Here is a 25,762-nt window from a genome sequence, read left to right as displayed (position 1 = left end):
ATGGAAGATTTTAAATGGATTAACTTTAGTTATTTCCAAACAAACCAATGTACCTAGAATGAAGTGGAAAGTATCATTTAGAAGACGAATTTCAACATTACCTGCTCTGGTTGCAAAGTTGACAAGCATGTTCATGTGTTTGTGTTGGCGATTACATAGCTTGGTCACATGCTGAGGTAACAGTTTACCAAAAGCATCAACAAACTGACTAACAATTAGTACATCCTGGAGAGGAAAAGAGGAGAGAAGAGGGAGAAAATTTTAGTAATTAAAATGAAGTTGTTTTAGCTATGATTTATTTTCATCTTTTCAGACAAGAAGTTCAATTCTCAACCACATGAAAAACTGCAGAGCTACAAGTGCTGGACTTTGTGGTAATTTCCCTGTCAACAAATCATCCACTGGCATTACACTTTCAACAGTATGTGAAATAAGATATACCTTACTTGGAAAACAGGCAAGGGTTTGTGTCAGGGAAGGCATCCTGCTGTAAAACGATGCCCCAGTAATATATATTTGTCTAACTCATGCAAGCATGGAAAAATGGAGGTGAAAATAAATGAATTAGAAACTAACAAAGTCAAAACAAAGTATTTAGCTGAAACACAAATATGGGCCACAGCAGCAGTTCCACGTTGATTTGAATTAATCATGCATTATCTTGAAGCTTCAAGTTTACAATAGTGTGATGGTCTATTTTTATAATGACATTGTAGAGAAAGTATGAGAGGCCAGATCTGGCCAGTTTGAACATAAAACAGGTAGAATATTTGGGCTGGATACGGTGGGTTTAAATGTTGCAGGGTTAATATGGGTCTATAACAGTCACAAGGTCACACATTTCAGAGTGAAGATTACAGTTGATTAATTCAACACCTCGTACTAAACTGGTACCTTATATTATTGTCCTTTCTTTACTAAGGGCAAAGTTGGGTCCAAAGGAATCAATTAACTATTAAGGTGTTGAAAGAAAAATATATTTTTTTAAATAAATAAAAATGAAGGAGCAAAACATGTTGTCTGTGAATTCTTGAATCAAAGAAGTTGATGAAAACTCACAGAGTATTTGACTTTGAGGTTTAGTCGGCACAAGGGACATGCAGTTGGTTTGCTGAAGTATTTCTCAGGGATGACATTATCCTTTCGAGGTGAGGGGATTCGAACCCCTTCAATCTGAAGCAAGAAAATAATTCTAAATATTATCTTACATGGTAATAACATATTTAGGTATATCATAGGTAAAGATTATATAAAAAAAAAGAAGAAGCAATAAAACACACGTTTTTGGGTTCAGTCCCACCAAAGTTCTGGGAGCTCTTTTTGTGACTACAAACCTTTTAAGGCAATGCTCCAGCATGTCCACAGTCAAATGACTGAAACAAGTAAAACAACAAAAGAATAATCCATCATAACATTATGACAGATTAAAAACAGAAAATGAAATCAATGAAAGATGTGAATTAAACTAAACTTACAGTTGTCACGTTGCCTTCTGTTTTACATACAACTGTAAATGAAAAAAAAAAAAAGATCAGTAGAAAAGTTTGACACAAAAAAAAATACCAAAACTTTTTCTATCACAAAAGCTGTTTCAGTAAAAAACCTTTTACACAGAATTGAGTTTCTTGACATAACTCCAGTCGACTAATTGCCTATGTTTCTTTTTCCTTCAGTAATAGCAGACCAAAGAAGAAATATATTATTTAAAAAAATTTTATTACTATCCGGTCATCCCATAATTTCTGTCCGATTTTACTTTTGTTAAAATTGAATGAAACTTAATAGTATTTCAGAATGTCTAATGGAATTAAAAATTATTTTTATGCATTTGTGTACATTTGAACTAATTCAATATTATTTTTACAGAATAATAGAATTAAAATTTCTTTGATTAAAACCATTTCTAACATGGAAGTATCCAAAGAGCATTTGAGGCACATAATGCTTTATGAGTACAAAAAAGGAAACTCTGCAGCCGAAGCGACTCGAAACGTACACTCAGTTTATGGGAAAGAATGCTTGAGTGAAAGAACTTGCAGAAGATGGTTTGCAAAATTCAGAAGTGGAGATTTCAGCCTTGAAGATGAAGATCAAACAGGACGTCTAGTTGAGTTTGATAAGCTCCTTGAGGCATTACTTGAAGAAAATCCTACATTATCAGTTGAGGAATTGGCGATAAAGCTTAGTTCAAACCATACAACTGTTCATCGTCATCTTCAACAACTTGGAAAGGTTCCTAAACTTGGAAAATGGGTGCCTCATGGATTGCCCGAAAGCAACCGCAAATCCCGAGTTGACATCAGCTTTTCTCTCCATTCTCACAAACTCATTTCACCCTTTTTGGATAGACTTGTGACTAGTGACGAAAAATGGATTTTCTATCGAAATGTTAAACGTCGTAAACAGTGGCTTGGTAAAAGGTCGGCTCAATTAAGACTGACGTGAGGCTAAACAACTGGATTTCTTACAAAAATGTTCAAAAGCTCAGACTTACTACGTTAATTCCCCATCTTTTTCAAGGATATGAACGGTGTAAATAACTTCAGTGGTAAATAAAAACAGGTTCTCGGACTCCGAAAGAGATTATCTTTAATTTATGGTACTCTGAGTAGTATCGACGAAATGAACACATCGCTTGTCGATGCATTTATTTTCTGCCAACGAAATACAGGCGTCTGTTGTTTTATTTCTTACTTTAACAGAAAATTTAACATCATTGGTTTTTTTATTGCGAATGAATGAGGGTTATTTTTGTATGCTTTTTAAAACTCATATTCAATAAAAGTGACTGAATTCTAGTGACTCTGATATTTATAAATATCAGAGTAAACAAATGCCAACAAAAAAAAAAAAAGAAATGTCTTTGGAACGATTACTCACCAAACACGGGGCATGTGTAGATTTAATTAAACTTATACACATAAATCAACAACAGAGATTAAAATAAAAAGAAGAAACCTTACTTTGTTTCAGCTGCAATCGTTTGGAAGAAGAAAAGCTTGCGATCACAGGCAGAGTTCGACAAATCGAAAGATTTTTCCTTAAAGGGGCTCCGAACAATCGCAAAGTGATTAGGGAAGCCATTTTAACCTTGATAGTCACACTGCCAAATAGAGTTGTTTCCCTTATTTTACCGGTGTTATCATTTATGTTGTACCTGCGTAAAAAATTGATTGTCTCCACCTCGTGGAAGGACCCTTTAATAACAGACAATGCTGTTGAATCCGCTTAAAGTCTGAATTTATTTCATAAAATACAGTAAAATTTACCGTAAATTTAACAGCTTTGAGCGTTAGCCTAATGTGGCACTGTCATGGTATTAGCTGTCAGAAGTGAAAGTAGAAAAATCTGACAAGGAACGTTACTGCTGGTTTGAGTTGATTCTTTGGCTACTGACAGCTAATACCATGACTGGCCGGAGCGAGCTATCTGTCTGTCTCTCTCTCTATCTATCTATCACTCGAAAGTTATTGGAACAAATTTGACACCTATATCCATGCGTTTGAAAATACACAGAGTATAAGGGTACTACTAAAGCAGAGTGGTCCCGGTCGCGCGTCCGCGCTAGCTAGTCGTGAGTGGTCCATCCTACTATTTTGAAACTTCAAACTTCATTTGTTTTCTATTTTGATAAATTCTCTCTGTTGAAAATTATATTTTTATATTTTAAATAATTTGCAATTTCAGAAAATATATTTTTATATTAAATTTGCGTTTTCTAATTTGATAAATTCTACGGACACAAACAGAGGTGAACGAGTGATAGATAGATAGATATATAGAGAGAGATAGTGAGATAGACAGACAGCTCCGGCTAGTCAGTAGCCAAAGAATCAACTCAAGCCAGCAGTAACGTTCCTTGTCAGTTCTACTTTCACTTCTGACAGCTGATACCATGGCAGTGCCAAGAATGTTCCTACCATGTAGTTGCTTCAGTTTCACTTCACGGTACAACTTCGAAATTTCTAATTTGCTTTAATCATAATAAAAAGTGAAAGTAAATTGTCTCCCCCCCCAAAAATTGAAAAAAACCGAAAGTGACGAGTGACATACCAAAATTTCATGAAACACTTTTGATGTCCAATGGGTGGGCTTCCTGTGTGGGTCTCATCAACACGATAGCACCAATACTCAGCTACAGAAGAGTGATAGTTGATCACCGAGAAGAAACAACTGAGGCGACAGTGTGGAATGAGGGATGATCTATAACATCGTATCTTCATGAGCATGTGTGGCGAAACAAATTTAGAGATCGTATAAAACTATTCACAAATCTTATTTCATACATCAATGACTGTTATAGAAATAATATATTTCTAAATCTCTCGGAGAGCTTTATACAGTAGTAACACTATAAAGTGGTGGTATGTTGTCAACTTAATGTGACAGTCCCATGAAAGGGAATAGTACTACTGCTATTTAGCCCTAGGAAGCACCGCTTCCTGTCGGCTTTGACACATTTCTTGTGTCCTTATGTTTGGCATCAATGTCCATTTCTCTCCCTGTATCATCCTGATGGAGGATTTTTCCACCTCCTCTTCTGATACAAAGGTTACCACTATAGACGCATATCTCTTTCCTCTCTTAAAAAACGCTATGCAGTCTCCTCTATGTCTTTCCAAAATTTCTTCTATTTCTTCTTGCGGTGCGTTTTCAATTCTTCTGTTTTTATTTGAAAATGTTCTGAATATTACCGTCTTCTTTTCCATTTTCACTTTTCCTCCTCTGGCAGGTTCAGTTTTATATTTGACCCTTTCTTCTCTACCATAATACTATATTTTTCTATCAGCTCACTTTTGCACTCTACCATCTCTTGTTTCAGCACACTTGGGTCTAGGGGAACTTGACCTCCAGTAGCTTCTGCATAACTTTTCATTTTTCTCAATTATTCACTACCACCCAACAATGGTGGTTTCACACAAAAAAAAATTGGCTAGAGTTCTTCAAAAAACAACATGAGAGATTTAGAAATGTATTATTCCTATTTTCGAAATCAGTGAATGTATTTCACTTGACTTATTAATATGTTTAAAGAGGCAGATAGGTATCAATGGCTGGCAAGTCATTTTTGCTACCCTTTGTTATTTGAGTTCATTTCAGTCTGTTCCTTGTTTATTTGTGTTATTGTGAAAAATCTTGACTGTATTTGAACTACTGGAATAACTTTTTAAGTTCAGGAATCTGATAAAACAAAGTGGAGTGGATTCAAAGTTGTTGCCACCCCCAAAGACGGTACAGGCCATTAATGCCAAAACAGTTGTATACAAGATATATAACATCAAAGAGAAAAGAATAATGGATGTTAAAAATGAAACAGTAGAGAAATGTATAGTGCCAATATGGCATAAAGTTCACTACGTTAGTCGAGGGGCGAGAAGTGCCACTATCGAGGCACAGTTTGAGTCGGCTGGCGAAGCAAAGAAAGTGTCAACACAAACGTTAAAGAACAACGTGATAATGCTGCTACCCACTTACTTGGGTCGCAGGACCGCAAAAATAACAGTTGATGAAATCTCAGTAGGGTATGAGGTAATGTGGGTAGCGGCTGCAGTCGTGTTCGACATAGAAGAGATTTCGATTTTGCAAATAAAGAAAAAGGAAGCAATGAACTGGTGAGGAGAATCATTAGAAATGGTCGTTGAAGCGGTCAATGTGACCCTCAAAGATTTGAGGAGTAATTTGAATGCTAAACGATTAGTCAACAATTGGCTTGCAGATTTAATTTTCCAGGAGATTCTCTCATACTCCTTGTCAATCACTATAGCACTATTTATATTGTGGCAATATTCATTTCTACAAGATACAATTTCAAATTTATAATTCAAAATTTTATTAATTCTTTCAAAATAAAGACACTAAGAAAAAAGTAATATTTCATTGTTTTACTGGTTTCTCTTAATTGACTATGTCTATGCTGGAGTACCATCACCAAAAGATTTTGTTGATTATGATGACCACCAGTAATTATTTCAATTTGGTACTTATTTTATCGATCTCTATTTGTCAAACTGCTAAGTTAGAGGACCACTAAGTTTTCTTCCAGATTCATTAATAAACAAAATTTAAATAATGCAAACTAAATTTAGATCATTATAACATTTTTGTTATGCAATTTAACCAGTAAAAGAGGGAATTTGGTTAAATTTCTCAGACATTTTAAATGGAACATAAAAAGAAAAATCTTTCTCATGAATTCCACTCACATACATGATCAGCCTTGTCTGATAAAGACTTCAAATTAAAAACTAAAAGGAGAGTCTGCAAACAAGGAACTAGGGGCTGCTGCGAGTACAAATACAAGCATGAAAACATTTGATTGGAAATCCTTTTAATATGCTTGAATGCTAATGCTTTTCCTCAAGCCCACACATTCCACCTCATCTACGAACAATGATTTGGCTTTAACATCAATATCCGCTTCCAAGTCACGCTGGTTTTGAAGCAATTTCTTCATGGTGCTGTTTGATTCATAGAGACAGTTCTGTAGTTCTTTAATAGAGAGGCGCAGTTCATGGACTTCTTTAATTAGTCTGTACTGCACTTGATCACGACAGAGCTCAATGTTAGGACGGAAGTCCCGTTTTTCAAGACGTGTTTCAGCTAACTTAAGTGGCTGCTCCTTGTCAGCTATAGCAATCATCAACCTGCTTATGTTTTCTTCAAGTTCTAAAATCTGTTGATGTATCTGCAAGTAAACAGACCCTCAATTAGATGGAGTATAAACGTCAAGAACTCCCAGGGAGTAAAAGATTCAATGCTTAGATATAGTAATTGATGGGACCATATAGATAGAAGACAACCATTTAGTGACTACTGAGTTGGTTCAGGCATATATATATATATTCTTTGAAGGAGATTTAACTGCTGTTTCATTCAGGTCAAGATATTATGTAGAAATTCTTTCATTAGTTCATACATAAATACACACACACTCGCACACACATAAAAAATGGCTTAAGTTCAGAAATCAAATAGAATGGAGAAAGGTAAAATAAAAGAAGAAATGTTTACATTTCTCAATAGGCTTTTGAACAGTTTTAAGATATGAATCCAAACACAATGCTGCTGCACATATCAAATTAAATGCCAAACAAAACTTCAGTGAGAGATGGCTAATAATGATATACACGGTTTTCTGGGTGTTTAGTTTGTATTTTCTGAATAAAATGCAGACACATACATAATCAAACAGTTTATATATATACAGAAAAAATATATATATACACTTTTATTTATTTCAGTCATGTGACTGCGGCCATGCTGGAGCACTGCCTTTAGTCGAACAAATCGACCCCAGGACTTATTCTTTGTAAGTCTAATACTTATTCTATCGATTTCTTTTGCCGAACCACTAAGTTATGGGGACGTAAACACACCAACATCGGTTGTCAAGCAATAGTGGGGGGAACAAACACAAACACACACACACACGTACACACATAATGGGTTTCTTTCAAATCCACTCACAAAGGCTTGGGTCGGCCCGAGGCTGTAGTAGAAGACACTTGCCCAAGGTGCCATGCAGTGGGAATGGACCTGGAACCTTGTGGTTGGTAAGCAAGCTACTTACCACACAGCCACTCCTATATATATATATATATATATATATATACACATATCTTTTTTTGTACCTTTTATTTGTTTCAATCACTGGACTATATATTTAGGGTGTTCAGAAAGTAATTGCATTTTACCAGAAAGGATATAAAAACGAATCTAAACAATGTTTATCTGAATAGTTTTAATCAGGAATGTAATCACCATCGTTTTCAATGACTGCAGTCCAATGGGAAAGTAACTTTTTATACCAAATTCAAAGGAACCTGTTTCTTTTCCTGAAAAAAAGTCTGAAAGACTGTTCTCAACTTCCTCTCTGTTTCTGAATGTTTTGTCTCTAATAAAATGTTCCAGTGATTAGAACAGATGGAGGATATGGAAAACCTTCCCATCCTCAGAATCTTATTTTTATGGGGATTTATTTCGACGAGTGGCTGTGCATCGTCATTCAGGAGAGTAACACCTTTTCTCTTTACCAAAGCTGGCCACTTTCAATGCAATTTTTCATTTATATGATCAAGTAGTAGGCAATGGACATCTGAATTGGTGGTTCTTCCGTATTCCAGTAGCTCGTAATGGATGATACCTTTCATGTTCCACCAAACACAGAGCAAAACTTTTTGTGGATGGAGTTCTAGTTTTGGTGTTGGCACTGGCCTCTCTCTACATATTTGTGTGTGTGTGTGTTATATTTATATACATACACATAATATATATCTATTTGTGTGTATATTTCAATATTGTCTCATGTCAATTAGACAAGTAAGTAGATCATCACAATGGTAGAAGATTTGGCTGCTATTTCTCTGAGTTCAAGATACCTTGTAAATAGCAAAGGTGACAAAGTTATGGCTACTTACTTTATTTAGATTATCTCCTAACTTCTGTTTGGTATCTCTAGTTTCGGAAATTCTACGAGAAAATGCCAAATTGACAGCATCACACTGCTGTTTCATGTCGTTGGCAGTTTGCTGAAGGATGCCATCAATCAACGAACGGAGGTTGGTTGAGGTTTCTCTTTCCTGTTCTGTTTTCTCAATGTTTTTGTTGGAGAATTCCTGCCATTCATCAACCGTTACAGATCTACAATAAAAATCAAAGAAACTCCATCAGGAAACCAACACCGAAACATAAAAGTGACGTTCTACTTACTACTACTACTACTACTACTACTACTACTGCTGTCTGTGAATAGCAAATGGGTTTCTCTTTATAAAAATATCCCCAAAAAACTCAATGCCCCAAGGAATTTTGAAAGGAACCCAGCCTCTCCACCAACACCAGAGGCTTGAAGGAAATCTTGTTCTGTCTCACGAAATTTCTCTTAAAAGCCTTCCTAGTAGGACTTCAAGCACATAACTAACACTTGCCAGGTGGCTTTAGTAGAATGACCTATACTGATAATGCTAAGTGAACAACAAATTATATTGTGAAGATAAAATAGTATGGTTCATAGAGCAGAAAGAACATTATAGAATCTAGTTTAACCCTTGAGCATTTAAACCATTCAGGTATATTCAACCCAAATGTTCTACATGTTTTATGTTCAAACTGACCAGGTTCAACCTCACACACCTACCTTACAATATCATTCTAAAAATATACCATAACATCATCGAAGTCTCAAAGCTATGAGATAATCCATGATTAATTCTAAACAATGTGAATAAATAAGCATTGCATTTGACAGAATAATCTGGATGCTAAAGGGTGAAGGAAATAGATTGGAAAGGAAGGAAGTAATTTGTAGTGTAAGTAGTAAGGATATAATGGCTCAAATCCATCACTGTCCACATTGAGAGCCTCTGCATCAGAGCATCAGACAAAATATCTTGCAAGATATGTTTGTTCCATGTGTTTTGAGTTTAAATCTTGCTGCAGTCAACTTTGTCTTTTGTCCTTTTGGGATTGATAAAAAGTACCGATCCCAGGTTAGAAAGGTGAAACTAGAAGAATGTTGGACAGGCTGCCTTGTAGTATTCGTTCCGGCTCTTTGCACTCTGAGTTCAAATCATACCTTAGTCAACTTGGGTAGCAGACTTAACTCATCTCATGGTGTAACACCTGGCATCTTCAGTGCTTTAATGGAGTCCACTCTGTTGAAAGTATTTGGTCTAGGTTTCTTATTTTAAGATATTCTATCTCACTCCTTCCCTTCCTTCTACCAGTTTCAGAGGCCCTGTAAAAGGTCGTGGCTACTAGCTTTCCCCACTGACTAAAAGAACCAAAAAAAAGATTGTGCTTATATTACCAAGTATCACTTATTAATCAATTCTTTGAAGTAAGAACTGGAAAATCTTTACTTCAAAGACTACATATATACATTACAAACACTGGGAATTTGTAGTTTACCCTTGGAAATCTGACAACCTTTGCTCCCAAAATAAAGGGGATATGCATGTGATAATTATTTTGATTGGTTGCAGCAGCTCTCAATATATTTTTGAATAAGACAGTCCCTCATACACCTACCCATAACCATTTCTGATACCAGCCATTCATGAACCCGCAAAACATACATGTCTGTCTGTTGTATTGTTTCTTATCTGTTGCAAGATACTAAAGAAAATATTAGTCGAAATTCTATATTTATTCTATCACTGTTATTACAGAGGTAAAACTGGCAGAAAATATTCACCTGTCTTCCAGTTGGCTCTAACAAGGAATGGATCATCAGTCTAAATCATTACAAACAAAGAAATAATGTAAACTAGCAACAGTAGATTCTAGCAAAATAACTGAACTTTATCTTGTTTGCCTACAATTTGAAACAAACTGTTTATTTATAGATGTTACTTATTTCTTAAGCTTTACTGCTTACAAATGTTAACACACACACAAGCATGCATGCACGCACACACACACACACACACGCACACACACACACATGCAAGCAAGCAAACTCTATTACCATTCATCAAGGTATTAGAGAAATAGTTTTCAAATGTAGACTGGAATTCATTATAAAACTAAGAGAAAAAAAAGGTACTTTGGTGATATTTTTACTGCAGCATCATTATAGTCTATGTCCGAGGAATGGCTTTTAAGTTGTTGGCAGTATTCATCAATGTTAATTCCACTCATCTTGTCTTTAAGATCCAACTGCAAGTTATACCTGGCTTTTCGGTTACGGCTGAAAAATAAGAAAAGATGTTTTCACCCATGATACAATTCAGAAAAAAATCAGTGATGGAAATTGAGGTGAATACACAGTGGACAACAATTCTCTTGCCTTCAGGTCTTGGAGAGGTGGAGTAGACACTTTTACAGTCAAACCTTACAGTCTTTCCATCCTCAAACTCACTGGCATTAACGAGCAATTTAAAACTGGCTACTCTTGGGAGCTCCTCTACACTAATGACCTTGTAGATATTGTTGAATCACTACCACAACTAGAGAAGAAATTTCAGATAGGGGAGCAATAATTGGAATCAAAGGGCCTTGGAGTTAATTTAGCAAAGACCAAAGTTCTAATAAGTAGGAAAACAGACAAATAACAGAGCTCCACATTCAAAGAGATGGCCCATTCTCAATATGTAGAAAAGATGTCGGGAGAAGCTCCATATGGTGTACCCAGTGCAAGTTATGGACACATAAGAGGTGCAGCAGTATCACTGGAAGACTGATAGAGGGAGTAATCTTTACATGTGGCAGATGTACAAGTACATTAAACACCAGGAATGTACAAAAACTAGATTCTCTCAAATGTCAGGGGGACATTAGAAGTAGTTGACAATTTCCATTACTTATGTTACCAGGTTAGCAGTGGTGGAGGTTGTTCTGAAAACAAAGCTGCTAGAAAAAGCACCTATGTGCTGGTGCTGCAAAACAGCACCCAATACATTCTGTAAAGTGATTGGGTGTTAGGAAGGGCATCCAGCTGTAGAAACCAAGGCAAAACAGACAAATGAAGCCTGGGCAGTTCTTCAGCTGACCAGCTCCTGTCAAACCATCCAACCCATGCCAACATGGAAAATGGACGTTAAATGATGATGATGATGATGATGATGATGATGTTGAAGTTCCTAGAACCCATTTTCATGATTGATTGAAATATGATTCAAGGATCAAATGTCAAACTTGCTATCTTAAGATTCCAATTTTGAATATTGTCATAAAATCAGAAAACTTATTGGCAAAGAAAATTATAAAGCCACTGACAATAGTAAAGATGGATGAGATGGTTGAATAAGGAATTGAATACTTCATGGAATCTAATTTGGAGTGAACTGTGCCAAAATTGAATATACAAAGTGATTGACTTTTGCTTCTGGCTCCTCGATATTGATAAAATATAGTTAGTAACAAGATAAGATCAATCATTTTGCAACCTACCTTCTCATAAAATTCCACATTATTTCTAGTTCAAAGAAGTCAATATAGTAAAGCAACAACAAAACCCTACAGGCAGCTAAATGTAATTTACTCTCAAAATAGTCTTTTATGATTTTGCATAATTGCATACAGGCCTTCAGGACTCTCTAGCATTATATACAGGGTTATTCAAAAAGAATGACCCAGTTTCATTATGCAATATTTTAATAAAGAAAAACAGTAGAAAACTCCACTGATGCTATATTTCTGGTTAGACAGCTGCAAGAGAAATACCTAATCAAAGATAAACCTCTGTACCTGGCTTTCATCAACATGAAGAAAGCCTTTGACAAGGTCCCCCGATCCCTTATCTGGTGGTCAATGAGGAGATTAGGGATAGATGAATGGCTAGTGAGAGCTGTGCAAGCCATGTACAAGGACTCTGTCAGTAAGGTGAGGGTTGGCAACAAGTACAGTGAAGAATTCCAAGTAGGGGTAGGGGTCCACCAAGGATCAGGCCTCAGCCCACTCTTATTCATCATAGGCCTCCAGGCAATAACAAAGGAATTCAAGACAGGATGCCCCTGGGAGCTCCTCTATGCTGATGACCTTGCTCTAACTGCTGAGTCACTATCAGAACTAGAAGAGAAGTTTCAGGTGTGGAAGCAAGGATTAGAATCAAAGGACCTTAGAGTCAACCTAGCTAAAACCATAGTCCTAATAAGTAGGAAGGCAGACAAACCACAAATGCCTTCAGGTAGATGGCCCTGCTCGATCTGTAGAAAAGGCGTAAGTAGAAACTCCATAAGATGTACCCAGTGTAAGCTATGGGCACATAAGAGGTGCAGTAATATCAAAGGAAGGCTAACTGAGAAGATAGTGTTTGTATGTGGCAGATGCTCAGGGGCAGTAAACACTGAAAATGTGCATAAAACAACTTCTGTCACATTCCAGGGAGAAAAACTAGAAATAGTTGATAGCTTCCATTATCTAGGGTACCAAGTCAGTAGTGGGAGTGGATGCTCTGAGAGTGTAGCTGGTAGAATAAGAATAGCCTGGGCAAAGTTCAGAGAGCTCCTACCTCTGCTGGTGAGAAAGGGCCTCTTGCTCAGAGTAAAAGTTTCCGTCTACCAAATCCACTCACAAGGCTTTGGTCAGCCCAAGCCTAAAGTAGAAAACATTTGCCCAAGGAGCTATGCAGTGGGACTAAACTTAGAAACCATGTTGTTGGGAAGCAAGCTTCTTACCACACAGCCACACTTGTGCCTATATATATATATATATATATATATATATATATATATATATAGCTGCGTGAAAAAGTGCCACACCCTAACAGTTGAGGGAACCCGTGGAAGAGGTAGGCCCAGGAAGACCTGGGCTGAGGTGGTGAGGCAAGACCTTCGTACATTGGGCCTCACCGAGGCGATGACTACTGACCGAGACCTTTGAAAATGTGCTGTGCGTGAGAAGACCCGGCAAGCCAAGTAAGATCGTTGCCAGTGCCCCTGGACTGGCTCTTGTGCGGGTGGCACATGAGATGCACCATTTTGAGCGTGGCCATTGCCAGTACCACCTGACTGGCTCCCGTAGGATTTTCGAGTGAGATCGTTGCCAGTGCCCCTGGACTGGCTTGTGCGGGTGGCACATAAAAGACACCATTTCGAGCGTGGCCGTTTTCGTGCAGGTGACACGTAAAAGCACCCACTACACTCTCTGAGTGGTTGGCGTTAGGAAGGGCATCCAGCTGTAGAAACTCTGCCAAATTAGATTGGAGCCTGGTGTTGCCATCCGGTTTCACCAGTCCTCAGTCAAATCGTCCAACCCATGCTAGCATGGAAAGCGGATGTTAAACGACGATGATGATGATGATGATGATATATATATATATATACGTGCACGTGTAAACTTAAATGTACAGTATTATATATCCATTACAGCTGTTCTTAACAATTGGTTTCACACTAAGGACTCAACAGAGTGTTAGGTAACAGCCCAATTATGTAACCTTGTTCTCTTCAGAGATGAAAGTAATGGAAGTTATGCAAAGATTCGCCGTAATGAATATATAATACTGTACACTTTGATTAATATACCCACTCTACCGACAAATATACGAGTGCATTTTTTTTCTAATTTATGGATTCTTAGATGGCTTTATATATATATATATATATGAGTTTAGTTTGTGGTTCATTTTCAATTTTGTTTTAAATCTTTTAAAACTAATAACAACAGATAAAGACTGTATTCAATAACTTATTGTCAGTTATAAAGTGCTATAATAGCATGAAATAAAAATACAATAATGAAATATTGAAAAAGGGAAGAGAAGGTGATTATAAAAGCATCTCACCGTAATTGTTCTTTGCTTTGTTCTATCGTGCGGGTCAGCAATGTTATTGCTCCTTCGATAACCTCACATTCCTTCAATAACTCTTTCTGAACATCATCATGAACCAATTCAATGCCCTCTCGATGTTCTCTACAGAATGGAAACAAGATTTTGAGAGCCAATTTATTTAGTTAAAAAATTAAATAAATAAGATATTTATTACTATAAGGGAAAGAACATTGTTGGTTTCTTAGATTTTAACATGGTCTTTTATCTTTTATATATAATGCAGAAAATGTAGGTTTGCCATTTTAGTTCATGAATGCATTATCCAATGTCAATGGGTCCATTATTTTAACACAGTTGGGTGTGATTTAATGAAATTTGGCTGCTATGTTGAGAATCCTGTTTAACTCCAAGTAAGCACTGATAACGAAGGATGTTCTAGCTACAATGATTCTGTCTTTTCTTTTGCAGATAAATTTCAAGAAACAAACAAGAACAACTTCTGTCTTTGTATTGTAATCCATAATCTGGACATAAAATTTAGTTCCATTTTTTGGAGGGTTTGAAATAAGTCATGTATCTTTCTATAGCAAGACATTTGTGCTGATCCCTCTCAACACCTGGTATAATTATCCTTCCCTTTCTACTACAACCCCACCCAGTCAAGGGTGTTTTTTTTCTTTGTTTTGTGAATTATTTGGTGACCTCAAAAGTGCTTATTGCATGATAAAAGCAATCAATACACTCTGTAAAGTAGTTGGCATTGGGAAGAGCATCCAGCTGTAGAAACCTTACCAAAACAGAAACTCATACTAGTTAACTCATAGCTGGGACCCTAACAAGTGCTACTACTCCGGGTCAAAATGGAGAAGTATTGGATCCTGTCAACCATCCAACTCATGCTAGGATGGAAGACACAAAATTAAATGATAATGATAATTATGATGATGATGATGATGATGATGATGAGTCACAGGGCTACATTATCCAATGTGCCTTTCCTCTTTTTCTTATGACAGTAGTGTAGGATTTGAGGGAAACTAGGTAGTTATTTTTAGCATGTTCAACAACCATGGCAGGGATTCTTGTTGGCTCATGTTTTTAAAGTTGTCAGTTGTTGTTGTTTTGACTCTTGAGCCATCACTGATTGAGCAAACCTAAGATCAAAGGCGTTCCGTCCATGACCATCTCATTTTTTGTATATGAAAGGAAAGCATTGCTTCACATATCTCTTCCATTTTAAATGATGGCATGAGGTATGAGGGAATTTAGATTCCATTTCTAGCAGATCAAGCAACCTTGCAGAGACTTCCTCAATGGCTTACTGCTGCTGCTGTTATTTAGTGCAAAGGGGACCTTAACTGAGTATGATCAAAGACGGTCCAGCTGTGACCATCCTGTTTTTTGTATGTCTCCTGTGTGTTTTTAGGGTGTCATGTAAGTTAAATTGGTTACTATGTCTAGCAAACTGAGTGACTGCATAGAGGCTCTTTTGTTGTTGTTGCTGTTGTTGTATTACTACTGGTGGCGATGGCAGCAGCAGCAGCAGTGGTGGTGGTGGTGGTGATGATGGTGGTGGTGGTGGTGATGATGGTGGTGGTGGTGATGATGGTGGTGGTGGTGATGGTGGCGGTGGTGATGATGGTGAATGTGTAGAGTTGATAGGAGTTAAACCAATTTGGTGATCATATTTTCCTTTGGAAGAGGAGAAGGGAGAGGATGGCAAGTGGTGTAATTAGCATCGAAGTATTATGACTGAAATAATGAAAGCTATTGAGAGAGAGAGGAAGAATGTCATAAACAATGCTAGGAACTTGGTCAATGTTTATGATGACAGAATCTTGTTTAAGCTTACGAGTGCTAAAGTACTGAATTCATCCTAACAAGTTACTGCGTCTTTCTAACTCACCAGTCACTAACTCAATAGCATTTTAAACTGGCTATATCTGGCCCAAGTATTCAACTGGTTTTAAACTGGCTAGAGTCAGTTTCTCACACCTACCCTGCAATTTGCTTCTAAAAATAAACAATTAGATGATCAAAACTTTGAAGCCTCAACTCAAAACTGTGACTAAATAAGAATTACACATGACTGAGTAATTTGAACACTAGAAAGTTACACCTGTCTAATTCATCAATACTAAATTTATCTTTAAGTTTCCTATTATAAATTCAGTTCAAGAAGGTTTGGTTTCTTTATTTATAGACATTGGTTTCAAATTCTGGCACAAGGCCAGCAAGTTAGGGGGAAGGGGGCTAGTTGATTACTTTGACCCCAGTATTCAACTGGTACTTATTTTGTTGATCCTGAAAGGATGAAAGGTATAGTCACCCTCAGCAGTATTTGAACTCAGGATGTAAAGACAGATGAAATAGCATTAAATATTTTGTCCGGCATGGTAACAATTCTACCAGCTTGCCACATTGTCTTTATTTACAGATATTGAGAACATCACTGTCAAGAACTTCTCGCATTGTCATCAGCATCATTCTTGTTACTGATGTCTTTGTTGTTGTTTAGTCCCAGGTGAGTTTTGAGCGAACAGACAGGTAATCAAAGCCTTGACTATTTTGTCTTTATTTCAACTTTATTTCAGGTGGTGTATCTCGGACTTCTGAGACCAAGTGTCCAAACTGAAGCAGCTACACTGAGGAAGAACCATTTAACAATAGACGCAGCTGTTAAAATCACTTTAAGCTTAAATATATATCATGAGGTATGACCTGGTAATTGACACAGTTCCACTGCAATTCTCTGGAGCTATCTTTATCTAATGCATCCCTTTATCACATTTGCTTGCAATTTCTAGAACGTTGAGCAACTACTTAGAGACTTTCCTCTTTTTTGAATGCAGAAGCATCATCACTGTTGTTGTTGTTATCATTGTTGCCACCACTGTTGTTGTTTCTCAGTAGCATCAGTTCTATAGATCTGCTAGATATCCCCGTGCTTTTCTATATTATCTCCTTTTTACATGCAAGTCTATTGTCGCCTACAAAGATAGAAGATCATGAGGCACTCAACTACGAGAAACACTAGCTAGTACATAAATATGGTGATGTAAATGATTTAAATAACATCTTGTGCATTTATCTCCATTTTCCATTATTTTTATGTTCTCCAAAATATGTCTCACTTCTCCTCGGAATTAACACCCATGCAAGCATGACTACTAATTTCTTAGGTGTTTATGTGACATTTGGCTACCTTGTAACTGTTCTCTGGATCTTTCCTTGTAAATTGAAGATATATATGTGTGTGTATATATATATATATATATATATATATATATATATATATATAAAAAAAATGGGTGCCCAGAATTAGACAGGCTTGGAGAAGAAGGGTGTGGAAGCTTAAAGACCCTGCAAACGGATAGAGACTTAGAGACAAGTTACTTGAAGCATTTAACGAAATAGAAGGGGATATAGCATCATACAACGTGGAAGACAATTGGAGATTTCTGCGGGACAACCTGTTGAAAGCCACCGACCAGATTTGTGGGTGGTGTAAGGTCCCCTCCCAACCCAGAGTAACGTGGTGGTGGAACAAGGAGGTAGACAGGGCTATTAGACAAAAGAAACAGGCTTGGAAGGACTGGAAGAACGGTGGTAGCAGGGAAGTGTACCAATGTGCCAGAAGGGAGGCTAGGCGACAGGTTTATTTAGCCAGAGGGGAAGCAGATAAGGAAAGATTTGCCAATGTTCTGCGCCGTGAGGACCAAAGACTCGAGGTATTTCGTGTTGCAAGACAGTGTAGGAGAGAGAATAGTGATGTTGTAGGAGAGAAATGTGTTCGCATGGATGATGGTACGCTTGCATTAAATGAGGATGCAAAGAAAGAGGTCTGGAGATGCCACTACGATAGATTGCTTAATAAAGAGAATGAATGGGAGAAAGAGAGCCTGCCTTATGTCGACCCAATAGAGGGACCAGCTATCCGAGTTGATAGTACCAGGGTAGATAAAGCAATTAAGAGTATGAAGACCGGGAAAGCCCCCGGCCCATCAGGAATCACTGCAGAGATGCTCAAAATATCTGGCAGTGTTGGCTATAGCCTAGTCACCCGTATTACGAACCAGGTGATACACGAAGGAGTCATACCCTATGACTGGTGTAGCAGCATCATAGTCAACTGCTACAAAGGTAAAGGGGACGCTTTAGATACAAATAATTACAGAGGCATCAAGCTGTTAGATCAGGTTATGAAAGTTACAGAGAGGGTCATAGCCCAACTAATTAGGGAGCGAATCAATTTAGATGAGATGCAGTTTGGGTTCGTGCCAGGTAAAAGCACTACTGATGCCTTATTTCTAGTGAGACAGTTGCAAGAGAAATACCTAGCTAAGGATAAACCTCTGTACCTAGCTTTCGTTGACATGGAGAAAGCCTTTGACAGGGTCCCCCGATCCCTTATCTGGTGGTCAATGAGGAAACTTGGGATAGAAGAATGGTTAGTGAGAGCTGTGCGAGCCATGTACAGAGATGCTGCCAGTAAGGTGAGGGTTGGAAATGAGTACAGCAATGAATTCCGGGTAGAGGTAGGGGTCCACCAAGGTTCCGTCCTCAGCCCCCTATTATTTACCATAGTCCTCCAGGCAATCACAGAGGAGTTCAAGACAGGTTGCCCCTGGGAGCTCCTCTATGCTGATGACCTTGCCCTAATTGCGGAGTCACTATCAGAACTAGAGGAGAAGTTTCAGGTGTGGAAGCAAGGTCTAGAATTGAAGGGCCTTAGAGTCAACCTAGCTAAAACCAAAATCCTAATAAGTAGGAAGGTAGATAAAACACAAACTCCTTCAGGTAGATGGCCCTGCTCAGTATGTAGAAAAGGAGTAGGTAGTAACTCTATAAGATGTACCCGGTGCAAGCTATGGACACATAAGAGGTGCAGCAACATCAAAGGCAGGTTAACTAGCAAGTTAGTTTTTGTTTGTGGCAGATGTTCAGGTGCAATAAAGACTGCAAACAAACAGGAAACAACTTCTATCTCATTCCAGGGTGAAAAACTAGAGGTAGTCGATAGCTTCCGCTATCTGGGCGACCAAGTTAGTAGTGGGGGTGGGTGTGCTGAAAGTGTAGCTGCTAGAATAAGAATAGCCTGGGCAAAGTTTAGAGAGCTCTTACCCCTGCTGGCGACAAAGGGACTCTCACTCAGAGTAAAAGGCAGACTGTATGACGCATGCGTACGAACAACCATGCTACATGGCAGTGAAACATGGGCTGTAACTGCTGAGGACATACGTAAGCTCGCAAGGAATGAAGCCAGTATGCTCCGTTGGATGTGTAATGTCAATGTGAATACCCGTCAGAGTGTAAGTATCTTGAGAGAAAAGCTGAACATTAGAAGCATCAGTTGTGGCGTGCAAGAGAGACGATTGCGCTGGTATGGACATGTGGTGAGAATGGAGGAGGATAGCTGCGTGAAAAAGTGCCACACCCTAACAGTTGAGGGAACCCGTGGAAGAGGTAGGCCCAGGAAGACCTGGGCTGAGGTGGTGAGGCAAGACCTTCGTACATTGGGCCTCACCGAGGCGATGACTACGGACCGAGACCTTTGGAAATGGGCTGTGCGTGAGAAGACCCGGCAAGCCAAGTAAGATCGTTGCCAGTGCCCCTGGACTGGTTCTTGTGCGGGTGGCACATGAGATGCACCATTTTGAGCGTGGCCGTTGCCAGTACCGCCTGACTGGCTCCTGTAGGATTTTCGAGCGAGATCGTTGCCAGTGCACCTGGACTGGCTTGTGCGGGTGGCACATAAAAGACACCATTTCGAGCGTGGCCGTTTTCGTGCGGGTGACACGTAAAAGCACCCACTACACTCTCTGAGTGGTTGGCGTTAGGAAGGGCATCCAGCTGTGGAAACTCTGCCAAATTTAGATTGGAACCTGGTGTTGCCATCCGGTTTCACCAGTCCTCAGTCGAGTCGTCCAACCCATGCTAGCATGGAAAGCGGACGTTAAACGATGATGATGATGATGATGATGATGTATGTGTGTGACATCCAGTGTTGGTTAGTTTACATTCCCATAACTTAGCAGTTTGGCAAAAGAGACTAATGGAATGAATGCCAGGCTTTAAAAAAAAAATAAGTGCAGGGGTCAATTTGTTTGACTAAACCCTTCAAGGTGATGTCTCAGCATGGCTGCAGTCCTTTCACTGAAACAAGTCACAGAAAAAGAAAGATTAAGTGATGCAACTGGACTTATCTACATTCAAAATTCATTCATAATTGGTTGCTTATACAAACAAACAGCAAGAGTTATGAATATAAATTTTGCATTAGATATACAACACAATACTAAGAAATTCAGCAGTGTTTAAGTGATCTGCAAAGCTATTTTGAACTAAAACTGACTTCTTTTGCAATCAAAATTGATGTAGTATCATGTAGAAAATATGTTGGCAGATTTGCAACAATAAAATTTATCATCCTGGGGATAATGTAAATATAAGCTACTGCGGTAGAAATAACATAAACTAAACACTGATTAGAATTGTGGACATTTATAGTATCAAGTTTATTTGTATATAAAATGTGATAAATCTATATCTATTTCAGTAATTTGAGAAAAATAATGGTAAAGGTATCTAATTTAAATACTTTCAGTTTGATCATTCTCTGAAAATCTTTTTGCAGACTAATTATACAAGGTTCTTCATAAGCATATCCATTCTTATAGAAATAACTTGTAAATCAAGGGGAAAATATGTAATGTAAAATGGTAAAAATGACAAACTGCATGATGATAAAAATGACAAGAATTTATTACCTGAAAAGTAAACATTGCTTGGCAATGTTCAGTGGGCTACAACAGTTTTCAAGTGCTGCCTCCAGTCTACGCTTAAAGCTCTCAAGGCAGTCTATTTCTTCAGAGATGTCATCCAATTTCTTATCTATCTCAGACTTCCAGAATTTTAAATCATCAAGGCGTTGGTCTAGATAATGGTTTAAGAGAAATGATAATGTTGATAATCACAAGAATAATCATGAATTGAACCATAATTTCCTGAAAATTCTATCAACCATAAAATTTACAAGTTTTAAAATATTTTGTTCTTACAAATGGTTAATTATATTCCATTATCAGATAAGGACACAATTCATTATCAACACTATACATCTGCAAAATTACATGGAGGTTGCTTGCTCTGCTGCCAAATAAGAGCAGTAGAGGAAATCATGTAGTTCAGTTTAAGATGCCAAGAAGTCTGTATGACTTCTCATGCTGTATGGTAGAAAATACTTTTGCCATGGACAAAACTTAGATCAAAGAGTGGTACAAATGCTTCAAACATGGCTCCATCTCAGTGGAGAGTGAGGTATGCTCAGTTCTGTAACCATAGGATGAATTTGATCAGATAAAATGCTAAATAGTCTTGACTAATAATTCTGCCATGAAAAGAAACCACTGAGCTGGCAGATTTCCAAGATCTAGCTCCCCAGATCATCACAGAACCTCCTCCATGTTTAACAGTTGGAAGAAGGCAGTCTGGGTCAAATGTTTCTTCTGGCTGTCTCCACTTGTATACTCGGCCAGTGGTCGGAAATAAGGTAAAGGATACCTCATCCAAGAAAATAACATTCTTCCACTGCTCTAGGGACCAATTCTGTAGGTTTTAACTCCACTCTAAACGCTTTGTAACGTTTGTTTTTGAAAATAGTGGGTTTCTGATTGCAGCCCTCCCGTGAAATCCTGTCCTGTGCAGCTCCCGGCGAACAGTTTTTATGGAAACTGGGTTCTTGAGGTGGTCATTAAGCTCTGCAGTAAATTTGGGAGCTGTACTTTTGTGATCCTTTCTAACAATTCGCGTAATAGTCTGATGGTCCCTATCTGAAAGTTTTGATTTTCTTCTGGAGTTTTGTTTCGATGAGGAGGTTTTTCCCTCTTTCTCAAAGGCTGTCATTACTTTCAAGACAGTACTTCTTGCTACACCAAACATTTCGGCTGTTTTCATTACGCTAGTGCCTGCCATACGAGCACCAACAATTTGACCTCTTTGAAAGTCCGATAGATCTGTCATTTTAATGAAGTTTAATTACCTTTTTCTGATGATATCTGAAAAGAAACAGCAATTTTTAGCAAAACATATTAAGCAACACTAATAATAAATAAAAAAAAGTAAAAATATACTAGCTTTTGGTGGTTTTATAAATATTTTAAAATTATGATGCTATGAGTTTCCATCATTTTATCCAACCCCTGTATACACACACACACACACACACATATATAGGTTATAAAGCAAACTTCTTAACTACATAGTAATATCAGTGTTCAGAAATTTAAGAAATCTTTAACTGTGTTCTATAATCGTAAATTATTTATAATAAACTAAAACCTACTTTTCAAATTCCAAAACAGAGAAAATGATAGAAAACAAATCTGTGTTTACCAAATTTCTTATTCACATCATTCTGTGTCTTTTTCGTTTGAGTTTCTGTTTCATCTTGCAGACGCAATGACTCTGCAACCAATCTTTCTGCATTTTGTCTTTCTGTGTTGGCATTGGCATATTTTCTCAAATTGGAACATGTCCAGTCTTCATGGGTAAATCTCGTTAATGATCCATCCAGTCTGGCCAATGAAAAATGGTTTAAACATGATGCAGGAAATATACAATGTAGAGGATAAACATCTGAGATTGCTAAAATTCAAAGTAGGTGTTAAGGTAAGCATGGCACAGGAGAAAAAAAAAGGATAAGAAATCTATGGCCAGAAGCCATGTGCATGACACCTCTATCTAATGCACTTAAGTGCAGCCTTTTGGGAGAATTCTGGATTTTGAATAAAAAATAGATTTGTTTCCATTTCTACTGATTACATAATATATACAGAGTAATGCAAAAGTCATAAACCAATAAAATAACACTTTGCCATAACATCTTCATATTCGTTATCTCTTGTTTGTAAATGTGACAAATGTTCATAAAATGATCATTATTCTTATTTGAGAATAATGTCAGAAATTTTTTAAATATTAATTTCGTTAATTGATGAATTGGCAGATGGGCTCCTGTGTCTTGGCTCCCAAGGTTCCCAGACCTAACTCTCTTTGACATTAAGTTTGTTATCTATACAAATTGTCTGAGAAGTGCAGAAGAATCAAAAGAAAACATAAGAATTCAATGTGCAAAAATCAACACTGAAGTCTTGAATAATGTACACAATTCTCTTTGGGTTTGTTTTCAGAAATCTAATGAATGTAAAAGAAATCAGTTTGGACAATTATTCTAGCCATTTTTTTTTTGTTTGCCTGAGTTAATAATTTTGTGATAATGAATGTTATGTAAATAAAATCAAAGATTAATGTATCTCTAATGTAAATGGTTTTTATTGTCTTGTGAATAGGGTGGTGCATGACTTTTGCACCACCCTTGATATCTGTCTATCTATCCATCTGTCTGTCTGTCTGACCATATAAATATGTGTGTGTGTGTATTGTTGATGCCATAAGAATTTAATAAGTATTTGAAAGAGTGTAGAATAATTCTCCCCTGGACTTATTCTTGTGATATTTTTTATACTTTTTAATAAAGTATATATACATATATACATATATATATATATATATATATATATATATATATATATATATATATATATATATATATATATCTGTGTGTGTGTGTGTGTTTGTGTTTGTCCCCCCCCCCCCTCAACATCGCTTGACAACCGATGCTGGGGTGTTTACGTCCACGTAAGAGGCCGATAGAATAAGTACTAGGCTTACAAAGAATAAGTCCTGGGGTCGATTTGCTCGACTAAAGGCGGTGCTCCAGCATGGCCACAGTCAAATGACTGAAACAAGTAAAAGAGTAAAAGATATATATATATAATTTATATAAGTAATATAATATAATATATAATATATATATATATATATATATATATATATATATATATATAATATATATATAAATGTAGAGTAGCGGTACAACAAAGTACCGATGTTTACTGGAAATAACAGTCGATAAATACACATACACACATATATACATACATATAGGTATATTCATATATATATATATATATATATAACACAAACACACACACATATATATATATATATATATATATAAAATTTCGTTCTTTTGCAACTCTAATGGTAAAAATTTAGAAAAACAATCATTTTTACCTAAAGTCCTTATCCATTGCTGCCGTCGGAAAGTTTGATGTTACTTTTAGTACGGTTACCATAGAGACACATTAACAATCACTTACTACGCTCATACCCAACATGCTTATCTAACACTCACTTTCATTGGCTAAAACGTGGGGACGTGGTCTGTCACACCTGTGATGCTAATTGTCCTGTCCTCGTCACCTCTTTACGTGTGTGTTACCCTCGTGGGAGCGCTTGAGATGGAAAAGTCCCCACTCGAGTTCCTATGCATTATGCATGCATCTCAGTCATGCGTGAAAACAAACACGAAGTGAAAAAATATTCAATGTATTGAAGGATAGGAATGAATTTATTTTTATTAGGGAATGTGTGATAGTGACTTCGAAATGTCTCCGATGAATTGCTGGCTATGTGTATACGTGAATGTGTTGTGTGTGTGCGATGACATTAGCATAATATTTTGTTAGTATTGTCAACTATATCGTCCGAATACCTGTTAATATGTCAACTTAAGCGATCGTTTTTATGCCACCTTACTTCTATTTCATCATCCAACTTTTCTGACTGAATTCGTTTTTCAGAATTGTCTGAGTCATTGTAGTTTTGTCCTGAGTGGACCCTAAAAAAATCTTTAAATCGTTCTTTTATTCAGAGTATCTACATTAAGAGTTTGTTCTTTCCTAAATTCAATAGGGTGTAATTTGAGAGATATTTGGCTGCTATTTCTAGCATTTCATTCGACCGCGTAGAGAAGAGGCACTTTCATATTCCATAGAGGTGGAAGACTCACAATCCAATCAGAGGTCTGTAGATAATTCAGTAAGTGATAGAGTTGTTATTGTCTAGCTAAACCCTAATTGAAGTGACCACTGATGGGAGGCATTCCAGGCGTGATCATCATTTCTTTTTTGTGGGTATCCAAGATATTTTAAAACAGTAGGGTTGAGTAGTGAGAGATTTGGTTGCTATTTGTATTTAATTATTTATTAAAATTCAACAACCGAGTAGTTGACATCGCTTATTGGCAGTGATTTATTTCCTTGTAAGGTTAAAAAAAAAGTGTTTTCGCTGTCAAATGAAAATGTAAATTTGTTAACTACGAGAGTAACACATTTATATTTACAAAGCCCAGCAATTTCAGGAGGAGGGGGTTATGCATTTTCATCGACCTAATACTTTACTGGTATTTCATGTTTGTCGACTCCGGGTGAATGAAAGGCAAAGTTAACAGCGGTGGAATTTGAACTCAGAAGAGCTGGAATAAATAATCACTTGGAATTTTTTTTTCCGAAGCTTTAATGATTCTGCCAAATAATATTAAACTAAGAGACCCTCTTCTCACAACTAAATCGGTGGAGTGAGTGCGACACAAAAGTCTCCCTCCTACTCCAGATTGCTCCCCTTTTCCTCCCTCCTCTTTAT

General features: G+C 37.2%; 2 protein-coding genes and 1 long non-coding RNA gene across 3 annotated transcripts in view; 1 reads left to right on the top strand and 2 right to left on the bottom strand.

The window, feature by feature from the left end:
- The window catches only part of LOC106881075 (large ribosomal subunit protein mL66), a 7,451-nt gene extending 3,276 nt beyond the window's left edge, over positions 1 to 4,175 (bottom strand). Inside the window, exons 1-4 of the mRNA XM_014931291.3 lie at positions 2,964 to 4,175; positions 1,476 to 1,507; positions 1,060 to 1,173; positions 102 to 225 (exon numbers count right to left, since the gene is read on the bottom strand). Of these exons, the coding sequence (XP_014786777.1) occupies positions 102 to 225; positions 1,060 to 1,173; positions 1,476 to 1,507; positions 2,964 to 3,084 (391 nt within the window). The 5' untranslated portion in view covers positions 3,085 to 4,175. The remainder of the gene's footprint in view (positions 1 to 101; positions 226 to 1,059; positions 1,174 to 1,475; positions 1,508 to 2,963) is intronic.
- LOC128248086 (uncharacterized) lies at positions 3,813 to 16,930 on the top strand. The gene is made up of 3 exons (XR_008264337.2): positions 3,813 to 3,948; positions 7,242 to 7,309; positions 16,810 to 16,930. It is a non-coding gene; the product is annotated as an uncharacterized LOC128248086 (long non-coding RNA).
- On the bottom strand, positions 5,807 to 25,762 carry LOC106881076 (tektin-1). Its single transcript, XM_014931292.3, has 7 exons — positions 24,353 to 25,762; positions 22,610 to 22,791; positions 20,986 to 21,151; positions 14,228 to 14,356; positions 10,547 to 10,690; positions 8,418 to 8,640; positions 5,807 to 6,685 (listed from the first exon to the last, which is right to left on the bottom strand). Exons 1-7 carry the CDS (start codon positions 24,412 to 24,414, stop codon positions 6,329 to 6,331), a joined length of 1,263 nt encoding a protein of 420 aa, XP_014786778.2. The 5' UTR covers positions 24,415 to 25,762; the 3' UTR covers positions 5,807 to 6,328.

This window comes from Octopus bimaculoides, chromosome 6 (genome assembly GCF_046866305.1).
Source record: "Octopus bimaculoides isolate indiv1 chromosome 6, ASM4686630v1, whole genome shotgun sequence".
Classification (NCBI taxonomy): Eukaryota; Metazoa; Mollusca; class Cephalopoda; order Octopoda; family Octopodidae; genus Octopus; species Octopus bimaculoides.
The sequence above is the reverse complement of the archived record's forward strand: the minus strand, read 5'-3'. Positions and strand labels throughout refer to the sequence as shown.

Excerpts from the sequence above, each read along its gene's own strand:
- LOC106881076 (XM_014931292.3), bottom strand. The coding sequence starts at position 24,414 with ATGGTAACCGTACTAAAAGTAACATCAAACTTTCCGACGGCAGCAATG. Across the intron at positions 21,152-22,609 it reads TGATGTGAATAAGAAATTTG|ACCAACGCCTTGATGATTTA; the intron begins GTAAACACAGAT and ends ACCATTATCTAG. Across the intron at positions 10,691-14,227 it reads CAAAGCAAAGAACAATTACG|CCGTAACCGAAAAGCCAGGT; the intron begins GTGAGATGCTTT and ends CTTATTTTTCAG.